The 22,773-nt window shown below is 42.1% G+C and overlaps 1 protein-coding gene across 1 annotated transcript; it reads left to right on the top strand.

Moving 5' to 3' along the window:
* Positions 1–283: 283 nt before the first annotated feature.
* Positions 284–21,951, top strand: CTXND2 (cortexin domain containing 2). Its single transcript, XM_070363593.1, has 2 exons — positions 284–419; positions 20,345–21,951. The coding sequence occupies exon 2, from the start codon at positions 20,418–20,420 to the stop codon at positions 20,580–20,582; it is 165 nt and encodes a 54-aa protein (XP_070219694.1). The 5' UTR covers positions 284–419; positions 20,345–20,417; the 3' UTR covers positions 20,583–21,951.
* Positions 21,952–22,773: the final 822 nt, after the last annotated feature.

Genomic DNA, 22,773 nt, shown 5'->3' with positions numbered 1-22,773 from the left:
TTTATTGGCTGATGTACTAACACAGAGAATCATTGCACAGACCAAAAAAGCTGGCTATTGACTCAGCCTCTACCACCCATAAGAACTGAGTTAGCCAATACTACTTGAGCTATTAACCTTGGCTGCCTCAGCCCTAGCAGAGTAGTGGAAATATACTTCTACTGATCTAGGCTCCAATTTAACCTAGTGGGATCATTTTCTCACTCACTATGGGAGTGTCTGAAACTTGATCCTCTTTTAGTTGAACTATTCATGAAGCTTCTGAGTTCAGTGTGGGAGTGGGGAAGGGGAGAGAGCCACAACCACTCTCCTTCTTTAAGAAGGGGCTGATGAAAAGAGGAGAGGCTGCCAAGAGATGTGTTTGAGTAGGAGGAGACTGCCCTGCCAACATCCAGCCTTGGATATCACTCTCTCAAAAGGTAAATAAATACCCATATGGCCCTTCCTGGTAAAGTTTTTTATGGGAGTAATTCCAACAATTCTTCTGAGTTTAATAACACTTTTCTACAAGCTTGGGGAATCCTGGGGAAATAAAGAGCTTTTTTTTCCATTAGTGCCTCTTTTGAAAAGTGAAACATATCTTAAAGGGGATATCTTGGGGATAGTCTTATTTTTGGGGGGGTCCTCTATTAGTCCTATTAACCAGAGGATGTCTTTGATTTTAGAGATTATGGTAAGAAAGTTTCCTTATTGTATTTCTTCACAATCACCTTTCCTTTCAGACTAAACTTACGGCCAGGAAAAAAATCTGGGTCTTTTTACGTTTAGTTGCTGTTTTTTTGTTTTAAGAAACATGTGGCACTACAGATGGGAAAAATTAAGTGACTTGAGAAGAGAACACAAGAGAAGGAAATGGTGATTGATCTTTCTGGAAAGTGTTAAGTGAAAGAGGAACTGACATTGCTACAGATTTGTAAATAAGTACTGTTGTTCTGTTTCATACTTTAGCAGGACCTAATTTTACACAAGCCAGTAAATTCATGCCCTCTTTTTCCCTATTCTAGGGAGCAGAGCTACTATTCAACTCAGACAAAACAAGAACCTTAAGAGCCACTGTAAAAGATTCTAGGGCAGGTCTTCTCTCTGGAAAACAGATTTTGAATTTTATCTGCCATTTATATTTGTCAAGAAAAGCTATCTTATCCAAGAGATTTCAGAAGAATGTATGCGGTGCTAAGTTGCTTCAGTCGCGTCCAGCTCTGTGTGACCCTATGGACTGTACCCCATCAGGCTCCTCTGTCCATGGAGATTCTCCAGGCCAGAAAACTGGAGTGGGTGGACATGCCCTCCTCCAGGGGATCTTCCCGACCCAGGAATGGAGCCCACATCTGTTATGTCTCCTGCATTGGCAGGCAGGTTCTTAACCACTAGCGCCACCTGGGAAGCCCTATGGAAACTAAAATTCTCCAATATATGTCTCCAATAATTTCTTGTGATTTTTTTTTTTCCATTCTAAAAACTTTAAACCTAATTTTGTATTAAAAATCTTGTAGTGACTAAACAGGGCTTCCCAGATGGCGCTAGTGGTAAAGAATCCACCTGCCAGTGCAAGAGATATAAGAGACGTTGGTTTCATGTGTTGGGAAGATCCCCTGGAGAAGAGAATGGCTACCCACTGCAGTATTCTTGCCTGGAGAATCCCATAGACAGAGGAGCCTGGTAGGCTACAGTCCAGGGTCTCAAAGAATTGAACACTATTGCACCCCACTCCAGTACTCTTGCCTGGAAAATCCCATGGATGGAGGAGCCTGGCAGGCTGCAGTCCATGGGGTCGCTAGGAGTTGAACATGACTGAGCAACTTCACTTTCACTTTTCACTTTCATGCATTGGAGAAAGAAATGGCGGCCCACTCCAGTATTCTTGCCTGGAGAATCCCAGGAATGGGGGAGCCTGGTGGGCTGTCGTCTATGGGATCGCACAGAGTCAGACACGACTGAAGTGACTTAGCAGTAGCAGCAGCAGAAACAACTTAACACAGGCGGCACCAGTGGCTAAACAACCACATTCTTTTCTTAACGACAGATCTCCAATTTGTATAAACTTCAAGCCCTATAAAACCTGGATCAGATCCTTACATCTAAAAATAAGAGCCAAGAATCAAAACATTATCATCCTATTTCTTTTCTCTTTTCAACAAGAATGTATTTTACTTTTTTTTTTTTTGTCTTCACTGGGTCTTCACTGCTGCTCGTGGGCTTTCTCCAGTTGTGGTATGCCAGCTTCTCACTGGGACGGCTTCTCTTGTTGCCAAGCTCAGGTTCTAGGGCACAGGAGCTTCGGTAGTTGTGGTGTCGAACTTAGTCGCCCCTCGACGGGTAATCTTTCCAGACCAGGTATTGAACCTGTGTCCCATGTGTTGGCAGACAGATTCTCAACCACTGGACCACCAGGGAAGTCCCTATTTTACTTTGTAAGGGAGAGAGAGGAAAGATATAAGCCTAATAGAAGCAAAATCCACTTATTGGAATATGGCAGCTATGAGTGAGATGTTTGAAGAGACCTTCGATTCAAAGTTCAGGAATTCAGATTTAATTAGTGGAGAAGGAGAATCCAAGATAATGTTTTCTAATTTCCAAATATTGAAGATTTTCCATCTCTTTGAAGCACACAAGGTTGTTTGCAAACTGTCCTCTGCCTGGAATTCTCTCATGTCTTGTAACTATTACAAGTTCTACTTGTAACTATTCCATCTGCTGTTCCTTGACCTCTTTCCTCCACCATAAATGCTGCTGCTGCTGCTGCTAAGTCGCTTCAGTCGTGTCCGACTCTGTGTGACCCCATAGACGGCAGCCCACCAGGCTCCCCCGTCCCTGGGATTCTCTAGGCAAGAACACTGGAGTGGGTTGCCATTTCCTTCTCCAATGCATGAAAGTGAAAAGTGAAAGTGAAGTCGCTCAGTCGTGTCCGACCCTCATCGACCCCATGGACTGCAGCCTTCCAGGCTCCTCTGTCCATGGGATTTTCCAGGCAAGAGTACTGGAGTGGTGTGCCATTGCCTTCTCCGCTAACATTCCCTTGTTTCTAATTCTCCTTCGACCATCTCATCTACTCCTATAATTTCAACTGTCCTATCCTTGGGTGACTCTTAACTCAAAAGATCTTGCTCTTCTTTACCCTTGAACTTCAGTCCCACATTTCTGCTTCCTGAGCATGCCACACCAGTACCTTTAAATTCACCCTACCCCCAGGGGCTTTGCAAGAATGACTGGAAGGCTAATGCAACAAGGTTACTTTTAAAGGTTCCTTCCAACTGTGAGATTCTACAACTTTATACCTTTCATTATTATGTATTGTGATCTCCACCATACTGAAATAAACAGTAGTTCCACAAAAATTCCCATGTTTCCTTGTCTCTATCACGGTTCCTTCACTGGGAGTGTACCTTCCTTACTCCAAATTGAGCCTGGTCATCACTTGTAGAAAGATTTCTATGACTAATCTTACCCTAGCTGAGTTTGTTAACCAGATGAGTGTCATACTATCCATTCTCTTCACCCGAGAGATGCAGAGTGTTCCTTCTGACACTGGAGTCTCCATGTTAACAAGTATTTCCTTGTAGGCGTGGTGTGCGCATGCCAAGTCGCTTCAGTCATGTCCGACTCTTTGCAACCCCATGGACTGTAGCCTGCCAGGCTTCTCTGTCCATTCTTGCCTGGAACTTCCCAGGCAAGAATAATGGAGTGGGTTGCCATTCCCTTCTCCAGGGGTCTTCCCAAGCCAGGGATCAAACCCATGTTTCTTATGTCTCCTGCATTGGCAGACGGATTCTTTACCATTAGTGCCACCTGGGTGTGGGCACTATGCTAATAAATGCTGTGAGAAATCACACACAAAAAACAAAACTTTCAGATTTTTGCCCTCTAGAAGTTCATGTTAATGAAAGACTTTAGATTAATTGCTCTCATGCACCCTCCATCTTCCTGCCAGTCTAATATTTCTACTGCTACTGCTAAGTCACTTCAGTCGTGTCCGACTCTGTGCGACCCCATAGACGGCAGCCCACCAGGCTCCCCAACCATCAAATGGTGTAATTTCCATGCTTAAAAGCTTTTTGATGACTCCCCACTGATTGAAAAGCTGAATCCAAAACTTTAATGTGTCATACAAGGGCCCAGGTGAACTTGCCTAGGCTGCTTACTCAGTGGGAGAATATATCTCAAGCACTTACTGAACATTTACCGTTTCTCAAACATACTATGCTGTCCTCTCTTCTCCTTTCCTGCTTCTCCCCTTCCCCACCTTTATCAGCTTGAAAAGTGTGAGTTGCTCAGCTTTGTCCGACTCTCTGTGACCCCATGATCCCATGGACTATAGTCCATCAGGCTCCTCTGTCCTTGGGATTTCCCAGGCAAGAATACTGGTGCAGGTTGCCATTACCCATTCCAAGGGATCTTCCTGACCCACGAATCAAACCTGCATTTCCTTCATTACAGTCAGATTCTTTACTGTCTGAGCCACCAGGAGCTACTCATTCTCAGGCCTCAATTCAATTCAGGTATTTGTCTCTTCAGTGAAATTTTCCTGACTCTTCCCTTTGGGTTCTTTTATCAGCAGATTACTTTGGAATGATTTCTTTACATTCAGGAAGTATATATTTTTGTATATATTTCTCTTTAACTTTATAAAATGGAGATGGTTTATACAGTATATAAAATCATAGCTAGGAATCTGTGATAAGGAGAACAAATGATAGCAAAGACACAAGTCTCTTGAAATGCAATTGAGAGGAGAAGTTGGAAAATTAATAAACTATCCAGACTGTAAGGGGTCTAGTGAGATATTTAAGTACCAGAGTAAAATAATATGGATTTTTTGAGAGAATATGGCCTTTTTGATGAATAAAGAGAAGGTATATGCCTCCATATATAATGAGGCATTAAAGAAATATATCTAGAAAATGACATCTGAGGTATATACAAGTGGATAAAGACACTGGCAAGGTACTAAAAATACATTGAAATTGGTTTTCTCACTACAATTTAATTATCAGCAAGTACATATTAAATAGCTGGTAAATGCCAGGACACATTTCCCATTCCAGTTACAAAAATTCAAGAGAAGAGCTTTGGCCCAGCCGGGATGCTTACCCCCGACCACTGAACTGAGGCAGCCAGCACGGTGGGGCCGTGTCAGAACACGATAGCTCCCCTAACAGCCATATGAGTGGACAGGAGGGGAAGTGTCAGGCAGACAATTTCAGAGAGACCTGCTACTTTTTGTTCTGGTGTTTATCCTTTCGTACCTGTGTCACAGTTGTATGGATATGTCTTATCCCCCATATCAGACTGTAAGTTTTCTAAAGACAGAAATCAGGCCTTTTTATATCTTTTTATGCCCACGGGTCCTAGTTTTTGTGCTTTATTTGTTAAATAGTAAATGATGCGTTGAAGTTAAATTGAAAGCTAATAGAGTTTGTATGATAATAGGGAGGGACCTGTTTGTAATCTCTAGTTCCCAAAGCGCACAAGTCTGTAAATAAAATAAAGTAACAAGAGCAATGATAAAGAAGTTCTTGACTCTCCCATATCCTTGGACTGACATTTGAGTGAGCTCAGTGTCAAAAAACACTGTCTCTTAGAGGTTGTATGGTCAGAATCTTACCTCTTCTCTGACTCTAGCTAAACTCAGAACCTAGACTAGCTCTTCCCTTAGAATGAATTTTTCACCAGGAAAGTCTCAAGTTAAAAATAAACCAGGGGGCTGGAGGACATATTTCCAATCACCATAACGACTTGTTTTGACACTTAATTTCTGTGAAACACACAGCCTAAGCTTAAATTGGAATCCTTTCTTCAAGTCATATAATACACTGAAAATCTATTACATTCTTAGCACCAAATGAACTGTATATGACCCGGAGTAGTTAGCTGCCAGTGCTTTGAAGTGTGGACCTTCTCAGCCTCCTCCTTCTGTTGATGTTATACACTAGCAATACTGTGCAACTGTAATATGGGGAAAACTTGCTCTATAACTCCACTTAAGTGAAAAATTAAAACAGCAATGACTTCCAGATACTCCATAGCAAGAGAAAGGGTGCAAGAAATGAGGAACATAGTAAATCCAGGGAGGGTAATAAGAGTGAACACTTACATAGCAGTTGTTATGTGCCAGGCACTGTGCTATCTTCTACATATTTATTTAATCTTAGCATCTACATCATAGGGTTATTGTATTATTATCCCCATTTTACAGATGAAGAAACCAAGGTTCTGAAAATGTAAGTAACTTGCTTAGGATCACCAAGCTTTGTTAGAGCCAGGATCCAAATCCACATGGACTGACTGTAGAAACCATGTTCTCCACTACCACATTATAGTTCATGATCGCCATTGAATTGTTCTCACTGGGGGTTAACTTATCTAGAAGGAACACCCTTTGCCCTTCCAAAACCAAGAACTGTACGGACCATTAACAGTTTCTAATGAGCTCTCTCTAAACTGTTCTCTTTCTGGCTCTTCAGAGGACACCCTCACAAACCCATAGTGATCTCTGGAGCCAATGAGTACTGGATCCCAAAGAACTTTTTGTTTCTTTTTTATTTATTTATTTATTTTTGTCTGTGCGGGGTCTCTGTTGTTGCATCTGAAGTGTGTCTAGTTGCGGTGAGCAGGGGCTAGTCTTCATTGCAGTGCACAGGCTTCTCGTTGTGGTGGCTTCTCTTGCGGAGTACAGGCTCCAGGTGCTGGGTTTCAGTAGCTGCAGCACGGGGGCTCAGTAGTTGTGGCTCATGGTCTTAGTTGCTCCACAGCATGTGGAATCTTCCAGACCAGAGATTGAACCCATGTCCCCTGCAGTGGCAGGCTGATTCTTAACCACTGTACCACCAGGAAAGTCCAGAACTTTTTGATTTCTGATAGCATATTTGCAGTGCAAGATAGTGAAACCAAATACTTTAACCCACCACTTCTCAAAAATGTGTAAAATACTTGATACATTGAAAAGAAGACACGTAATATATTTTAGTTATGAAATACAATAATAACTGAACCATCTCAATGCATTTACCTGAGTGTTCTTTCCTTTAGATCATCTGCCTGCCTCCCTTCAAGAAGTAATCATTACCATGAATCTATATCACTCACTCCTTGGCTTTTTCCTCTTCTTTTTTTGGCCACATGCCCAGTCGGAGACAGTGAAAGCACTTAGTCCTAACCACTGGACTGCCAGGGAATTCCCTCCTTTGCTTTTTCAGAAGTAAATTTATCACATATGTGTGCATCCCTAAATAGTGTATTGTTATTGTAAAAAGTGCTTTGTTTGTTTTGAGATTTATAAAAATAATATAATAATGTATGCTGCTGCTGCTGCTGCTAAGTGGCTTCAGTCGTGTCCGACTCTGTGCGACCCCATAGACGGAAGCCCACCAGGCTCCCCCGTCCCTGGGATTCTCCAGGCAAGAACACTGGAGTGGGTTGCCATTTCCTTCTCCAATGCATGAAGGTGAAAAGTGAAAGTGAAGTCGCTCTCATGTCCGACTCTTAGTGACCCCATGGACTGCAGCCCACCAGGCTCCTCTGTCCATGGGATTTTCCAGGCAAGAGTAGTGGAGTGGGATGCCATTGCCTTCTCCATAATGTATGCAGTTTTCTGTAATTTTCTTCTATCACTCACTAATATGTTTCTAAGAGTCACCCATGTTATTGAATGCAACTCTAGTTGGTTCACTCATTCTTTTCACTACTTTATAGTATTTACTGTGACTATGCCACAATTTATGTGATTATTCTCCAGGCTGTGGTCATTTGAGCTGTTCAACTTTTGCTTTTGTATAAATACTGCAGGAGCAATCTTCTTTTAATTTTCCTGATTTATACACAGGAGTGGACTTCGGAGTTGGGTTGTAGTGAATATGTACATTCAACTTTACTGCTGCTGCTGCTAAGCGGCTTCAGTCATGTCCGACTCTGTGTGACCCCATGGACGGCAGCCCACCAGGCTCCCCCATCCCTGGGATTCTCCAGGCAAGAACACTGGAGTGGGTTGCCATTTCCTCCTCCAGTGCATGAAAGTGAAAAGTGAAAGTGAAGTCGCTCAGTCATGTCTGACTCAGCGACCCCATGGACTGCAGCCTACCAGGCTCCTCTGTCCATGGGATTCTCCAGGCAAGAGTACTGGAGTGGGGTGCCATTGCCTTTACTAGATAATGCTAAATGATTTTCTACAGGGAATTTTTATCAATCTGTACTCTGATATTACTGATGGGGAGTGTATAAGAACTTTGAATAAGTTACATCCTTGCCAACATTTTGTATTATCAGACTTCTTAATGTCTACCAATCTAGTGAATAAAAAAATTATGTCAATGAGTACTAGTGAAATTGAACACCTTTTCATGTACTTTTTACCTTTCATATTTCTTTTTTTTAATGCCAGTTCATGTCTTTTGCTAATTTTCCTCTTGAGTTATTTGTCCTTTATTTATTCAGTTGGAGGATTCAGTTTGCTAACTTGGATACTAACCCTTTTTTAGAAATATGTTTCTCCAAGTTTGTGGTGTGGTTTGTATTTTTACTTACTTTATGGTGTCTGAACTGATCAGGAGTTCTTAATTCTAAAGTTAAACTCATGCATCTTTTAAAATACATATTGTACCATTTGTGTCTTGTTTAAGAGATCTTTTCCCAACCTGAGGTCATAAAAACATTCTATATTTTCTTCTAAATTTTTTGTTGTTGTTGTTTTTAAGAACTCGTCTTACTTTTAGCTGCACTGAATCTCTGTTGCTGTGCTTGGACTTCCTCTAATTGCAGCAAGCAGGGATTACGGTCCGGTTGCAGTATGTGGGCTTCTCACTGCAGTGGTTTCTCTTGTTGCAGAGCACAGGCGCTACGCACACAGGCTTCGGTAGCTGTGGCCCTTGAGCGTAGTTGCTCCACCACATGTAGAACCTTCCCAAACCAGGGATTGAACTCATGCCCCCTGCACTGGCTGACGGATTCTTATCCACTATACCACCAGGGAAGTCCTAAAGGTTTTAAAGTTTGCTCTTGACATCTGGCTCAGAGGATAAAGCATCTGCCTGCCATGCAGGAGACCCGGGTTCGATCCCTGGGTTGGGAAGATCCCCTGGAGAAAGAAATGGCAACCCACTCCAGTATTCTTGCCTGGAGAATCCCATGGACAGAGGAGCCTGGCGGGCTACAGTCCACGGGGTCACAAAGAGTCTGTGGGTTTTTTTTTAATGGATATCTTATTTTCCCGTATCCATTATTAAACAGGCCATTCTTTTTCTGTTGACAGTGCGCATTCCACTATAAGTCAAGTATCCCTAAATGTGCAGTTTGTTTCTGGGCTTTCTAGTCTCTTCAAATGGTCTATTATCTACACCTGCACATATATCCCACTGTCAAAAATACTATAGCTCTGTAATAAACCTTAATAACTGATATGGGAAATCTCTCCACCATATTCTCTCTCTTCAGAATGCCTTTTTAATTCTTGTACCTGTGAGCTCCCATGTACACTTAAGAAAAACAGTTTGTCAGTTTTCTCAAAAACCTTGATGGAATTTTGTTGGAGTTATATGGCCTCTATAAGTAAATTTGAGGAGAATTAACAACTTAATCATGTGGAATTCATACATATCGTGTATCTCTCCATTCACTTTGTTCAGTCACTGTGTTGTGTCCGACTCTGCAGCCCCAAGAACTGCAGCATGCCAGACTTCCCCGTCCCTCACTATCTCCCTGAGTTTTCGCAAACCCATGTGTCCATTGAGTCAGTGATGCCATCCAACCATCTTATCCCGTCGCCTTCTTCTCTTGCCTTCAATCTTTCCCAACATCAGGGTCTTTTCCAGTGAATTGGCTCTTCGCATCAGGTGGCCAAAGTATTGGAGCTTCAGCTTCAGCATCAGTCCTTCCAGTGAATATTCAGGGTTGATATCCTTTAAGATTGACTGGTTTGATTTCCTTGCAGTCGAAGGGACTCTTAAAAGTCTTCTCCAACACCACAGTTCGAAATCATCAATTCTTTGGTGCTCAGCCTTCTTTATGGTCCAATTCTCACATCCATACATGACTAGTGGAAAAAACATACCTTTAACTATATGAAGCTTTGTCAGGAAAGTGTTGCTAAGATTTTTACTATGCTGTCTAGGTTTGTTATATTCTTATGCTACTGCAAATAATGCCCCCCCTTTTTTTTTTGGTGGCGCCACACGGCTTGCAGGATCTTACTCCCCTGACCAGTGATTGAACCAGGACCACAGCAGGGAAAGCTCTGAGTCTTAACTACTGGACCACCAAGGAGTTCCCAATGACCCTTTTAAAATTAAATGGTCTTTTAAAAATTACATTTGCTTATTGTTTGTTACTGGCATTTACATATGTAACTAACTTGTGTATCTCATCCAAACACCTTGCTAAACTACTTATGTCTCATATTTTCTGTAGACTATTCTATAGGAAATAATATCAGTGAATAATGAACATTTTTGTTTCTTCTTTTTAAATCCTTGTTTTTTTCTTTCTTTATCTTATTTTACTGCACTGATTAGAACCTCCAGAATGATGTTGAATAAATTGAAGGTAATGAACCTCTTTGTCTTGTTCCTGATTTTAAGAGGAATATCTTTCAACTTTTCACCATTATCTGGATGTTTGCTCTATATTTTTTTTGTTATACCCTTAATTGGGTTAAAAGTATTTTTTTCTACCCCTATTTTGCTGAAAATATTAATGTAGGTTTTTTTTAGTATTGAAATTTATCAAATGCTTTTTCTGCAACAACTGTGGTATTCATATGGCTTATATACATAGCATGCTTCTACTTCTGGGATAAACTCAGCTTGGTATCTATATACATCAAGGCTTATTTACAGAGACCAGAAACCATTCTAGCTATTTTCAGCAGAAAGGAATTTAATAAATGGAATTAGAATGTTTTTAGTTTCACGTGTCAAACCCAACTCAAATGAGATTGAAAAGTATATGGAAAAGTACGAATTTGCTAAGTGTTGGACGCATGTTCTATGAATCAAGGTTGTTCACCATATCAAGCAAATATTCTGTATTTCACCGATTTCTGTCTAGCTGACCTATCAATAACTGAGAATATTTTGATTATCCACTATAATGGCAATTTTTATCAATTTCTCCCTGTAGTCTTATTGTTTATTTATCCTGAGACTATTTTATTAGGTACATACAATTTAGAACTGTTACATCTTCCTACTGAGTTTCACACTTCATTATAATCTGTTAGTCCTCTGTATCCCTAATAATGCTTCTGGTCTTAAGGTCTATTTTTTCTGATATTAATACAGCATCTCAATTTTGTTTTGGTGAGTATTTACCTCGTACACCTTTTACTTCCAATCTTTCCATGCCTTTAAATTTTAGGTGAATCTCTTAGGAACAGCATATAGATGGATTGGGACCAAGACCAAAAAATAGATGCTCGGCATTTTGTGTCTGCTCAACTTCCAAAACTCCTTATTTGAGAGAAATGCTCCTTTATGTGAGTCTATGAGAGACAGAACTTCATTTTCACTACAGTGCCTAGAGATAATGAATATTGCCTCTCCTATCCCCGGGGTGGCTAAGGTGCTGGTGCGTGACTCAGCCTTGACCAGTCGGATGCTCCAGCCAGGGTCTGGAATATCAAGTGACACAAAGATGACACAATTGATAATTCAGGCATGGCAGGGCCAGCAGTGTCCAATGACAGTAGCAGCAGTCCTCAGCAACAGCAGTGTCCGGGGGTGGTGGCTAGTGTCCAGCGCCGACAGCGCCTTAACCAGACTTTTCCTGTGCTGACCTGGGTTATGATTCCCAGGGCCTGGTCTCCCTTGGTTTCTCCCTGTTTTCTGGGACCAATTCTCCTTCTCCTTGATTCTGGAAGTCACCTGGTCTCTTTATAATAAATACCTTTTGTGCTTAAGTAAGTGAAAGTCGGTCAGTCCTGTCGGACACTTTGTGACCCCATGGACTGCAGCCCACGAGGCTCCTCTGTTCATGGGATTCTCCAGGCAACAATACAAGAGTGGGTTGCCATTTCCTTCTCCAGGGGATCGTCTCGACCCAGGGATTGAACCCGGGTATCCTGCATTCCAGGCAGATTCTTTACCATCTCAGCCACCAGGGAAGCACTTGCTTAAGTAAAGGAGGCCCTGTTTTCATTACTTGCAAAGAAGAATCCTGACTGATACAAAATTGTTCTTTCTCCCTCTGGAATTGAGGAGGAGGTAATATGAAGAAGAAATATGTGAAGTCTGGATTTTCTGTAGCCATTCTTGCTACCATAGGGAAGCTGGTCTGGGTATAAAATTAACATAGAAGAAAGGATGAAAGTGAAAGTGAAAGTCGCTCAGTTGTGTCCCAACTCTTTGCAACCCCGTGGACTATATAGTCCATGGAATTCTCCAGGCCAGAATACTGGAGTGGGTACCTGTTCCCTTCTCCAGGGGATCTTTCCAACCCAGGGATCGAACCCAGGTCTCCTGCACTGCAGGCGGATTCTTTACCAGCTGAGCCACCAGGGAACCCCAATGTAGAAGAAAGGTAGATACATAAAGGCAAAACCATGAAAACACCTCGACTCTCTGGATCAAGCCCTACTTAAAGTTATCCTTACTCTGGACTTTAGTCTCATAAGTCAATAAATTTCATGTATTGTTTAATCTCACTTAAGTGGACTTTTCTGTCACTTGCAACCCAACACATCCTACCTGATACCTTTCTATTCTGCCTTTGAAAAGGAATCCCTTGTTTGATTCTGCATTAGGCTTTTAGCTGCTATTCTACTTCTTTCTTTCCTAGTTGAGCTCCTCATAAATGATTTAAAATCTTGGTGTCTTCATTTCCTCACTGCCTTTTGTTGTTTAATCCACAAAAGTCTGGACTCCTTCTTTATCACTCTGCTACCACTATTCTTTTAGATCAGCAACAGTCTTCTCCTTTCAATGCCACATTCTCAAAGTCATTCATTCATTCAACCAACATTTTTACATGCTCACTTTTGCAAAGTATAGTACTATATCATTCATTGGACAGATACTTGTTGAACATCTAATATATCCCAGACTTTTAGGATAAAAACAAATTATATAGGGCCCTTAGTCTCATGTAGAATTACTATTTTATCAGAAAAGACAGAAATTAAAGTAATTGAAATAAACTATAGTGAATGTTACTAGAATATCTCCCTAGGAAATTGACATTTAAGCTAAGGCCTAAAAGTTGAACAAAGAAGGATGGGAGTAATACAAAGATAATGTTAATGGAAAAGGCCTGGAGGCAAAGGCTGCTGCTACTGCTGCTAAGTCACTTCAGTCGTGTCCGACTCTGTGGGACCCCATAGACGGCAGCCCACCAGGCTCCCCCGTCCCTGGGATTCTCTAGGCAAGAACACTGGAGTGGGTTGCCATTTCCTTCTCCAATGCATGAAAGTGAAAAGTGAAAGTGAAGTCACTCAGTCGTGTCCGACTCTTAGCGAGCCCATGGACTGCAGCCTACCAGGCTCCTCCGCCCATGGGATTTTCCAGGCAAGAGTACTGGAGTTGGGTGCCATTGCCCTCTCCGAGGGAGGCAAAGGAGGATCATGCAAAACTCATAGAGCTGTAACAAGTCCAGCATTGCTGGGTAAAAATGTACAAGGAAGAGTGGCAAGAAACAAGGTGAGACCAAATCGTGGACAGCCTTGGTAACCCACTGAAGACAGTAGGCAGATGCTGTAATATTTTAATCAGAAGACTGATTGAATTACATTTATTAAAGATTGCTTTGCGGTTTGGGGAGGAGACTAAGAATGTTTTCGGAAAATCAGAAAATATTTGCAGGTGTTTGCCATTTGATGGCCTAGAGCACAATGGTGGCCACAGGGGTAAAGAAAAGGGAATGGATTTGAGACATACTTTGGAAGTAGCCCCAAAAGGATATTAACAGAGGTAGAGTGATATGTGCTAAGTCGCTTCAGTCGTGTCCAACTCTTTGCAACCCATGGACTGTAGCCTGCCAGGCTCCTCTGTCCAGGCAAAAATACTAGAGTGGGTTGCCATGCCCTCCTCCAGGGGATCTTCCTGACCCAGGGATCAAACCCAAGACTCTTACGTAGCCTGTACCACTAGCACCACCTAGTGATAAGCCACTGAAATGTGGAACACAAAAATACACATGTCCTTGCTCTGAAAGAGCACTGTAGAAAGGATGACACATAAAGAATGCAATACATATATAAGTGAGATATAGATCTTAAAATGGTACAAATATCTACCAATTTTCCCACATTTTCCAGCTACCAGATTAGTTTTTCTCTCGTCATCAGGGGACAACAGAGGACGAGATAGTTGGATGGCATCACTGGCTCAATGGACATGAGTTTGAGCAGGCTCCAGGAGATGGCGAAGGACAGGGAAGACTGGCGTGCTGCAGCCCATGGGGTTGCAAAGAGTCAGACACGACTGAGCGACTGAACAACAACCTTACAATTCTCTGCCAACGGACAACTCTGCCCATTAAGAACACAATTCTTGATGCTATTTCATGGAGCAATTCAGCTTCTCACCATGTCAACTAATTTATTTTTAATTTTTAAAATTTATTGATTTTTGGCTGTGCTGGGTCGTCATTGCTTTCACTGGCTCTCTAGTTGCAGGGAGAAGGAGCTACGCTCTTCATCGCAGTGTGCAGGCTTCTCCTGACAGTGGCTCCTCTTGTTGCAGAGCACGGGCTGTAAGATACTTGTGCTTCAGTAGTTGTGGCTCAGTAGTGGCAGCTCATGGGCTCTAGAACCAGGGTTCAGTAGTTGTGGCATATGAATGCAGTTGCTCCAGGGCATGGTGGAATCTTCCCACACCAAGGATTAAACCCACATTTTCTGCATTGTCAGGCAGACTCTTGTCTATGGCACCACCAGGGAAGTCCCCAGCTAATCTTTTACAAAACAATATTTTAGGACTTCCCTGGTGGTCCAGTAGTTAAGACTCCACACTTCTGCAGGGAGCACAGGTTTGATCCCTCGTTGGGAAACTAAAAGCCCACATGCTGTCTGGTACAGTCAAAACAAAACAAAACAGTATTTTAGCTTTCTCTCGGAGAAGGCAATGGCACCCCACTCCAGTACTCTTGCCTGGAAAATCCCATGGATAGAGGAGCCTGGTGGGCTGCAGTCCATGGGGTTGCTAAGAGTCAGACATGACTGAGCGACTTCACTTTCACTTTTCACTTTCATGCATTGGAGAAGGAAATGGCAACCCACTCCAGTGTTCTTGCCTGGAGAATCCCAGGGACGGGGGAGCCTGGTGGGCTTCTGTCTATGGGGTCGCACAGAGTCGGACACGACTGAAGTGACTTAGCAGCAGCAGCAGCTTTTTCTACATCTCTCCAAGGACTTCCCAGGTGGTGTTAGTGGTAAAGGACCCACCTGCCAATGCAGGAAACATAGGAGACAACGGTTTGATCCCTGGGTCAGGAAGATCCCTAGGAGAGAGCATGGCAACACACTCCAGTATTTTTGCCTGAAAAATCCCATGGACAGAAGAGCTTGTCGGGCTACAGCCCAAAGGGTCACAAAGAATCAGACAGAACTGAAGCGACTTAGCGCTCATGCTTGCTCCTTGGAAGAAAAGCTATGAAAAACCTAGACAGCTATTAAAAATAGAGACATTACTTTGCCAACAAAGGTCCACATAGTCAAAGTTATGGCTTTTCAGTAGTCTTGTATGGATGTGAGAGTTGGACCATAAAGAAGGCCAAACGCCAAAGAATTGACGCTTTTGTGCTGTGGTGTTGGAGAAGACTCTTGAGAGTCCCTTGGACTGCAAGGAGATCAAACCAGTCCATCCTAAAGGAAATCAGCCCTGAATATTCATTGGAAGAAGGATTGATGCTAAAGCTGAAGCTCCGATACTTTGGCCACCTGATGCAACAAAGGCAGGAGGAGAAGGGGAAGACAGAGGGCAAGATGTTTGGATGGCCTCACTGACTCAACGGACATGAGTTGGAGCAAGCTCTGGGAGATGGTGATGGACAGGGAAGCCTGGTGTGCTGAAGTCCAAGGGGCCACAAAGAGTTGGACACAACTAAGCAACTGAACAACAATAAGCACACAGGCACACCTCTCCTAAAGATCCAAACCATTTTTCAAAACAAATCTATTGGCATCTTTTTTTCTCTCTAGGCTTGAATGTTGTTTAGGGCCCTTTCTCTCCTTTTTCATGAGCTCCTCAGAAATTCTCTACTAGGGTTATCTAACTGTAGATCCCTTCAGGTCAATATTTCTACTCTGGTCATTCTAATGCTGAATCCAAGTTCACCTCCAGCCATTTTCTAAGATAATTTTATCCTAGCAGGAAGCCCTCTCGGCTTAGATCCTCTTTTTGTGACCCCCTGCTAAGGCTGGTCCCTATCTGTATCCATACCTGGTCCTCAAGAAAAAGAAAAAAATTCCCCTTGGGACTTCCCTGGTGGTCCAGTGGTAGGAACTTCAAGCTCCCAGTGCAGGGGGCCCAGGTTTGAACCCCAGGCAGAGAACTAGATCCCACATGCCACAACTAAGACCCAGCCAAATGAATAAATGATAAAAATATATATATTTTTAAAATCCCCCTCATTCAGTGCAATCTCAACTCTGCCTTCTTTTCTACTGCCACAGGCTGCTTTAGCCAATTTCTTTTCTTTCTTTTTTCAAATTTTATTTTATTACAGTTAGAACACTTAATGTGAAATCTACCTTCTTAACAAATTTTTAAGTGTACAATCAGTTCAGTTCAGTCACTCAGTTGTGTCCAACTCTTTGCAACCTCATGGACTGCAGCATGCCAGGCTTACCCGTCTATCACCAACACCCGGAGTTTACTCAAAGTCATGTCCATTGAGTTGGTGGTGCCATATAACCATCTCATCCTCTGTCGTCCCCTTCTCCTCCTGCCCTCAATCTTTCCAAGCATCAGGGTCTTTTCAAATGAGTAAGCTCTTCGAATCAGGTGGCCAAAGTATTGGAGCTTCAACTTTAGCATCAGTCCTTCCAATGACTATTCAGGACTGATCTCCTTTAGGATGGACTGGTTGGATCTCCTTGCTGTCCAAGGGACTCTCAAGAGTCTTCTCCAACACCACAGTTCAAAAGCATCAATTCTTCGGCGCTCAGCTTTCTTTATAGTCCAACTCTCACATCCATACATGATTACCAGAAAAACCATAGCTCTGACTAGACAGACCTTTGTTGGCAAAGTAATGTCTCTGCTTTTTAATATGCTGTCTAGGTTTGTCTTAACTTTTCTTCCAAGGAGTAAGCGTCTTTTAATTTCATGGCTGCAGTCACCATCCATTGATTTTGGAACCCCCCCCAAAATAAAGTCTGTCACTGTTTTCATTATTTCCCCTTCTATTTGCCATGAAGTGATGGGACCAGATGCTATGGTCTTAGTTTTCTGAATGTTGAGTTTAAGCCAACTTTTTCACTCTCCTCTTTCACTTTCATCAAGAAGCTCTTTAGTTCTTCTTCACTTACTGCCATAAGGATGGTGTCATCTGCATATCTAAGTTATTGATATTTCTTCCAGCAATCTTGATTCCAGATTGTGCTTCATCCAGTCCAGCATTTCTCATGATGTACTCTGCATATAAGTTAAAGAAGCAGGGTGACAATATACAGCCTTGACATACTCCCTTTCCTGATTTGGAACCAGTCTCTTGTTCCATGTCCAGTTCTAACTCTTGCTTCTTGACCTGCATACAGATTTCTCAGGAGGCAGGTCAGGTGGTCTGGTATTCCCATCTCTTTAAGAAATTTTCCAGTTTGTTGTGATCCACACAATCAAAGGCTTTGGCATAGTCAATAAAGCAGAAGTAGATGTTTTTCTAGAACTCTCTCGCTTTTTCAATGATCCAGTGGATGTTGGCAATTTGATCTCTGGTTCCTCTGCATTTTCAGCAGAGGAAATCCAGCTTGAACATCTGGAAGTTTACGGTTCACGTACTGTTGAATCCTAGCTTGGAGAATTTTGAGCATTAATTTGCTAGCATGTGAGATGAGTACAATTTTGTGGTAGTTTGAGCATTCTTTGGCATTGCCAAAGGATTAAGTGTACAATAGATTATCATTAACTATACATACAATGTCATACAGAAGATATCTAGAGCTTATTCCTCTTACTTCACTGAAACCTTATGCCTGTTCTTTAGTAACTCCTCATGACTAATGATGTTGAGCATCTTTACATGTCTTATTGGCCATTTGTAAATCTTCCTTAGAGAAATATCTATTCAGATCCTTTGTCTAATTTTTAATTGAGTTATTTGTCTTCCTATTATTTAGTTGTACAAATACTTTAGATATTCTAAATACAAGTCCATTATCAGATATAAGATTTTCAAAGATTTTTTTCCCATTGTGTGGGTTTTTTTTACTTTCTTGATTGTGTCCTTTGAAGCTCAAGAGTTTTAAATTTGAAGAAGTCCAATTTATCTTTTTTTCTCTTACTGTTGTCATATCTTAAAATCCTTTACCAAATCCAATGCAATGAAAATTTATTCCTTTTCTCTGAATTTTATAGTTTTAGCTCTTACATTTGGGTCTTTGATCTGTTTTGAGTTAATATTTATATATGGGGTGAGGTAAGTGGCTAACTTCAATCTTTTGCATATGACTATCTAGTTTTCCAGGTTTCCCAGGTGGCTCAGTGGGTAAAGAATTCCCCTGCAATGCAGGAGACACAGGGGAGGTGGATTCAATCCCTGAGTCAGGAAGATCCTCTGGAGGAGGGCATGGCAACCCACTCCAGTATTTTGCCTGGAGAATCCCGTGGACAGAGGAGCCTGGCAGGTTACAATCCATAGGGTCACAAAGAGTCAGAGATGACTGAAGTGACTGAGCAAACATGGGCATCCAGTTTTCCAAGTACCATTTATTTTCTTTCCTTATTGAATGGTGTTGACACTCTTCTCAAAAATCAGTTGACAATACATATATGTTTATTTCTGTACTCTCAATTCTATTCCATTGATGTGTATGTCTATTCTTATGCCAATACTACACTATTTTAATGACTGTAGCTTTATGGTGAGTTTTGAAGTTGAGAAGAGAGAGTCCTCTGACTTTCTTTTCAACATTGTTTTGATGGTGGACTTAATAACTTGATCGCTTCTGGGATGTACCTGATTTTTCATTAAGAGACAGGAATGACAGCACAAACATAGTGATTAGAAAAAATAAAACAATTATGTTTATACCTAGTAAGTTGACACCACAATAAATTAATTACAGTAAGTACTCAGAATTTGAAAAAATATTAGAGAGTGGTTTGCACTTAACACAGAATTGGGGTGTTCAAGACAATTGTACTGGGATTTAACAGAGCAAGGAAGCCCCAGTTGTTTTCTGAGTTACACATATTTTTCACGTCTTGCCTTGGAGTATTTCACCTACTTTTACATATGCTTATATCTTGAAGGTCACCTATACTAATGTTATCAGTGTCATGTGTGTGTGAATGTGTGTGTGTTTGTTGCTCAGTCATGTCTGACTCTTTGCGACACTATGGACTGTAGCTCTCCAGGCTCCTCTATCCTTGGAGTTCTCCCAGCAAGAATACTTGAGTGGGTAGATTCCCTGTTCCAGGGATGAAACCCAGCTCTCCCATATTGCAGGCAGATTCTTTACTGTCTGAGCCACCAGGGAAGGAAGCCCTATCAGTTTCATGAGTACCTCTTAAATAAATCTTGCTAAATGTTTTGGAAACACTCTTTGGTTTCAACATAACAGTGTTAAGAAAATACATACATAGACGAGTGCGTTGGGTTGGGAGATTGGTATTGACACATATACACTATCATGTGCAAAATAGGTAGCTAGTGGAAACCTGCAGTGTAACATGGGGAACTCAGCATGGTGCTCTGTAATGACCTAGCGGGGTGGGCTGGGGGGTGGGGGGCGATGGAAGGGAGGTCCAAGAGGGAGGGGATACACAGTGCAATGCAGAGCTCAGTCCTGCCTTACTCTTCAAAACCCCATGGACTGTAGCCCACCAGGCTCCTCTGTCCATGGAATTTTTCAGGCGAGAAATACTGGAGTGGGTTGACTGATTCACTTCATTGTACACAACATTATAAAGCAACTATTACCCCAAGCTACTAGCTCAGATGGTAAAGCATCTGACTGCAATGCAGGAGACCTGGGTTCAATCTCTGGGTCGGGAAGATCCCCTGGAGAAGGAAATGGCAACCCACTCCAGTATCCTTGCCTGGAAAATCCCATGGACAGAAAAGCCTGGCAGGCTGTACAGTCCATGGGGTCACAAAGAGTCAGACATGATTAAGCAACTAACACACACATACCCCAATTTTAAAAAATACATACATACAAATATAAGCCAACAAACTTGTTTTATCCTCTTTTGTCTAGGAATATGACAAATCTGAAGATACTCCTGAGGAAGTAGCTACAGTTGGATGAGGGTAAAGAGGTGTGTGTTCCCATGGATGACTCAAGCCTGCCCAGTGTTGATGTAGACAAAGGCTTTGCCATTGCCTTTGTTGTTCTCCTGTTTCTCTTCCTAATAGTGATGATTTTTCGGTGTGCCAAGTTGGTGAAGAATCCCTATGAGGCCAGCTCTACAGCTACGGAGCCATCTCTGAGCTGAAGTGTGAGAAAACCTGATAGACTTCCCTTCACAGGAGATTTGAAATCTCTTACACAGACATTTATGAAACAGACTGTTTATTACTCAACCTCCTATTTCTCAGCCTCCTCCCCCTTGCATTCCACAATAGGCACATGAGGGTGAGTTGAGAATAATAATAGGGATGAAACACAAGCTAGTCTGTATCATTCTATTCAGGGAAATAGCTACCAAAGCGGGGCAGAGACAGGTTGAACTTATCTTTTAAAAGAAAGCCATGAGGGCCTTCCCCTGTGGCTCAATGGTAGAGAATCAGCCTGCTAATGCAGAAGAGGTGGGTTTGACCCCTGGTCTGTGAAGATCCCACATGCTGTGGAGCAACTAAGCCCGAGCACCACAACTACTGAGCCTGTGCTCTCGAACCCAGGAACCACAAGTGTTGAAGCCTGGCCACCCTAGAGCCTGTCCTCCGCAGCAAGAGAAGCCACCACAAGAAACCTGCACACAGTAACTGGAGAGTAGCCCCCTCTAACTGCAACTAAAGAAAACCCCCCCACCAAAAAAAAAGAAAAAAAGAAAAACCCACACAGCAACAAAGACGCAGCACAGCCAAAAATAAATGAATAACTCAGTAAATAAAAATTTAAAAATAAGGCCATGGATTTCAATCCTCCATTATCTAATATTCTTAAGATAACTAGACAGTTGGCCATAATTTTATGAGGTAACGTAATATAATATCATGATGCTCGGTCAGGCGCATGTAAAACCTGATGCTTGGGAAGGTGCATCTAAGCCCTCCTAGAGGTGGTCTTAGGATGTCCCTTTAGTTATGCAAATATAAGGCCAGCAAGAACCAGTTATCCTATAATAAGAATCTAACAGGACTTTTTTAGTGTATGAAGCTTAATAAAAGCTGATGCCCTTCTCAAGTGGGCAGAGTTCTGTGGTAGAGGGGAACTAATGTGCCTTGGGTAATCCCTTAACTTCCCTCAGCCTACATTTCCTCACTTAGAAAATAACATCTAGTGGGTTGAAAAGGAACCCTCAAAATGATTTGTCCGTGTCCTTATCCCTGAAATCTATGAACATGACCTTATTTGGAAAGATGGTCTTTGCAGATGTAAAGTTAAGGATTTCAAAATGAATTCAACCTGGATTAGTGGGGTAAGCCCTAAATCCCACGACAAATGTCTTTATGAAAGACAGAAGAGGAGACATACACACAGAGGGGAAAAGGTCATGTGAAAATGAAAGCAGAGACTGGAGTTATGCAACCACAGCTAAAGAATCCTTGCCTGGAACCATCAGAAGCTGGAAGAGGCAAGAAGTTTTCCCTCCAGAGCCTTTGGAGGGAGTGCAGCCATACCAACACCTTGATTTTGGACTTCTAGTCTTCAGGACTCTGAGAGAATAAATTTCTGTTGTTTTAAGCCACCTAGTTTGTGATAATTTGTTATGGCAGTCACAGGAAGCTAATACATAATACATGATTATAAGTGTCACAATCACCATCCTAGGGACTTTTTAAGAGAAAAGAGAAGGAAATCATAACTCCATTCTCCGAAGTCTGAAGTTATGGAAATTTGATAGAGTGAGCTACGGCTAACTGGCAGGAAAGTCCATAAGAGAGTTCACTAGAGGGACTTCCCTGGGGGTCCAGTGGTTAGGAATCCGCCTTGCAAGGCAGGAGACATGGGTTCTGTCTCTGGTCCTGGAACTAAGATCCCCCATGCTTCGAGGCACCAAGTCTGTGTGCCACAACTAGAGAGTCCATCCACCTCACAGAAAGATCACTCATGATGCAACTAAAATCTGTTGCAATAAATAAATTAATTAAACTTTTTCCTTATTATTCTTTGTCACCCTCTTCCATACTGTCCTCTTTAGAAGTCACTATGTGTGGGCCACACTCAAGAAGTATAAAGTTACTTTCTCCTTCCTTTTTAAAAAAATTAATTTTCTAATTGGAGGAAAATTGCTTTACAAGGTGTTGGTTTCTGCTGTACAATAACATGAATCAGCCATAATTATACAAATATCCCCTCCCTCTGAAGCCTCCCTCCCCTCCCCCATCCCACCCCTGTAAGTCATCACAGAGCACCAGGCTGGGCTCCCTATGTTATATAGCAACTTTTCCTAGCTAACTATTTCACACATGGTAGTGTATATATGTCAGTGCTACTTTCTCCATCTCATCCCACTCTCTCTT

This window comes from Bos mutus, chromosome 3 (assembly GCF_027580195.1).
Source record: "Bos mutus isolate GX-2022 chromosome 3, NWIPB_WYAK_1.1, whole genome shotgun sequence".
Taxonomy (NCBI): Eukaryota; Metazoa; Chordata; class Mammalia; order Artiodactyla; family Bovidae; genus Bos; species Bos mutus.
The sequence above is the reverse complement of the archived record's forward strand: the minus strand, read 5'-3'. Positions and strand labels throughout refer to the sequence as shown.

Excerpts from the sequence above, each read along its gene's own strand:
- CTXND2 (XM_070363593.1), top strand. The coding sequence starts at position 20,418 with ATGGATGACTCAAGCCTGCCCAGTGTTGATGTAGACAAAGGCTTTGCC.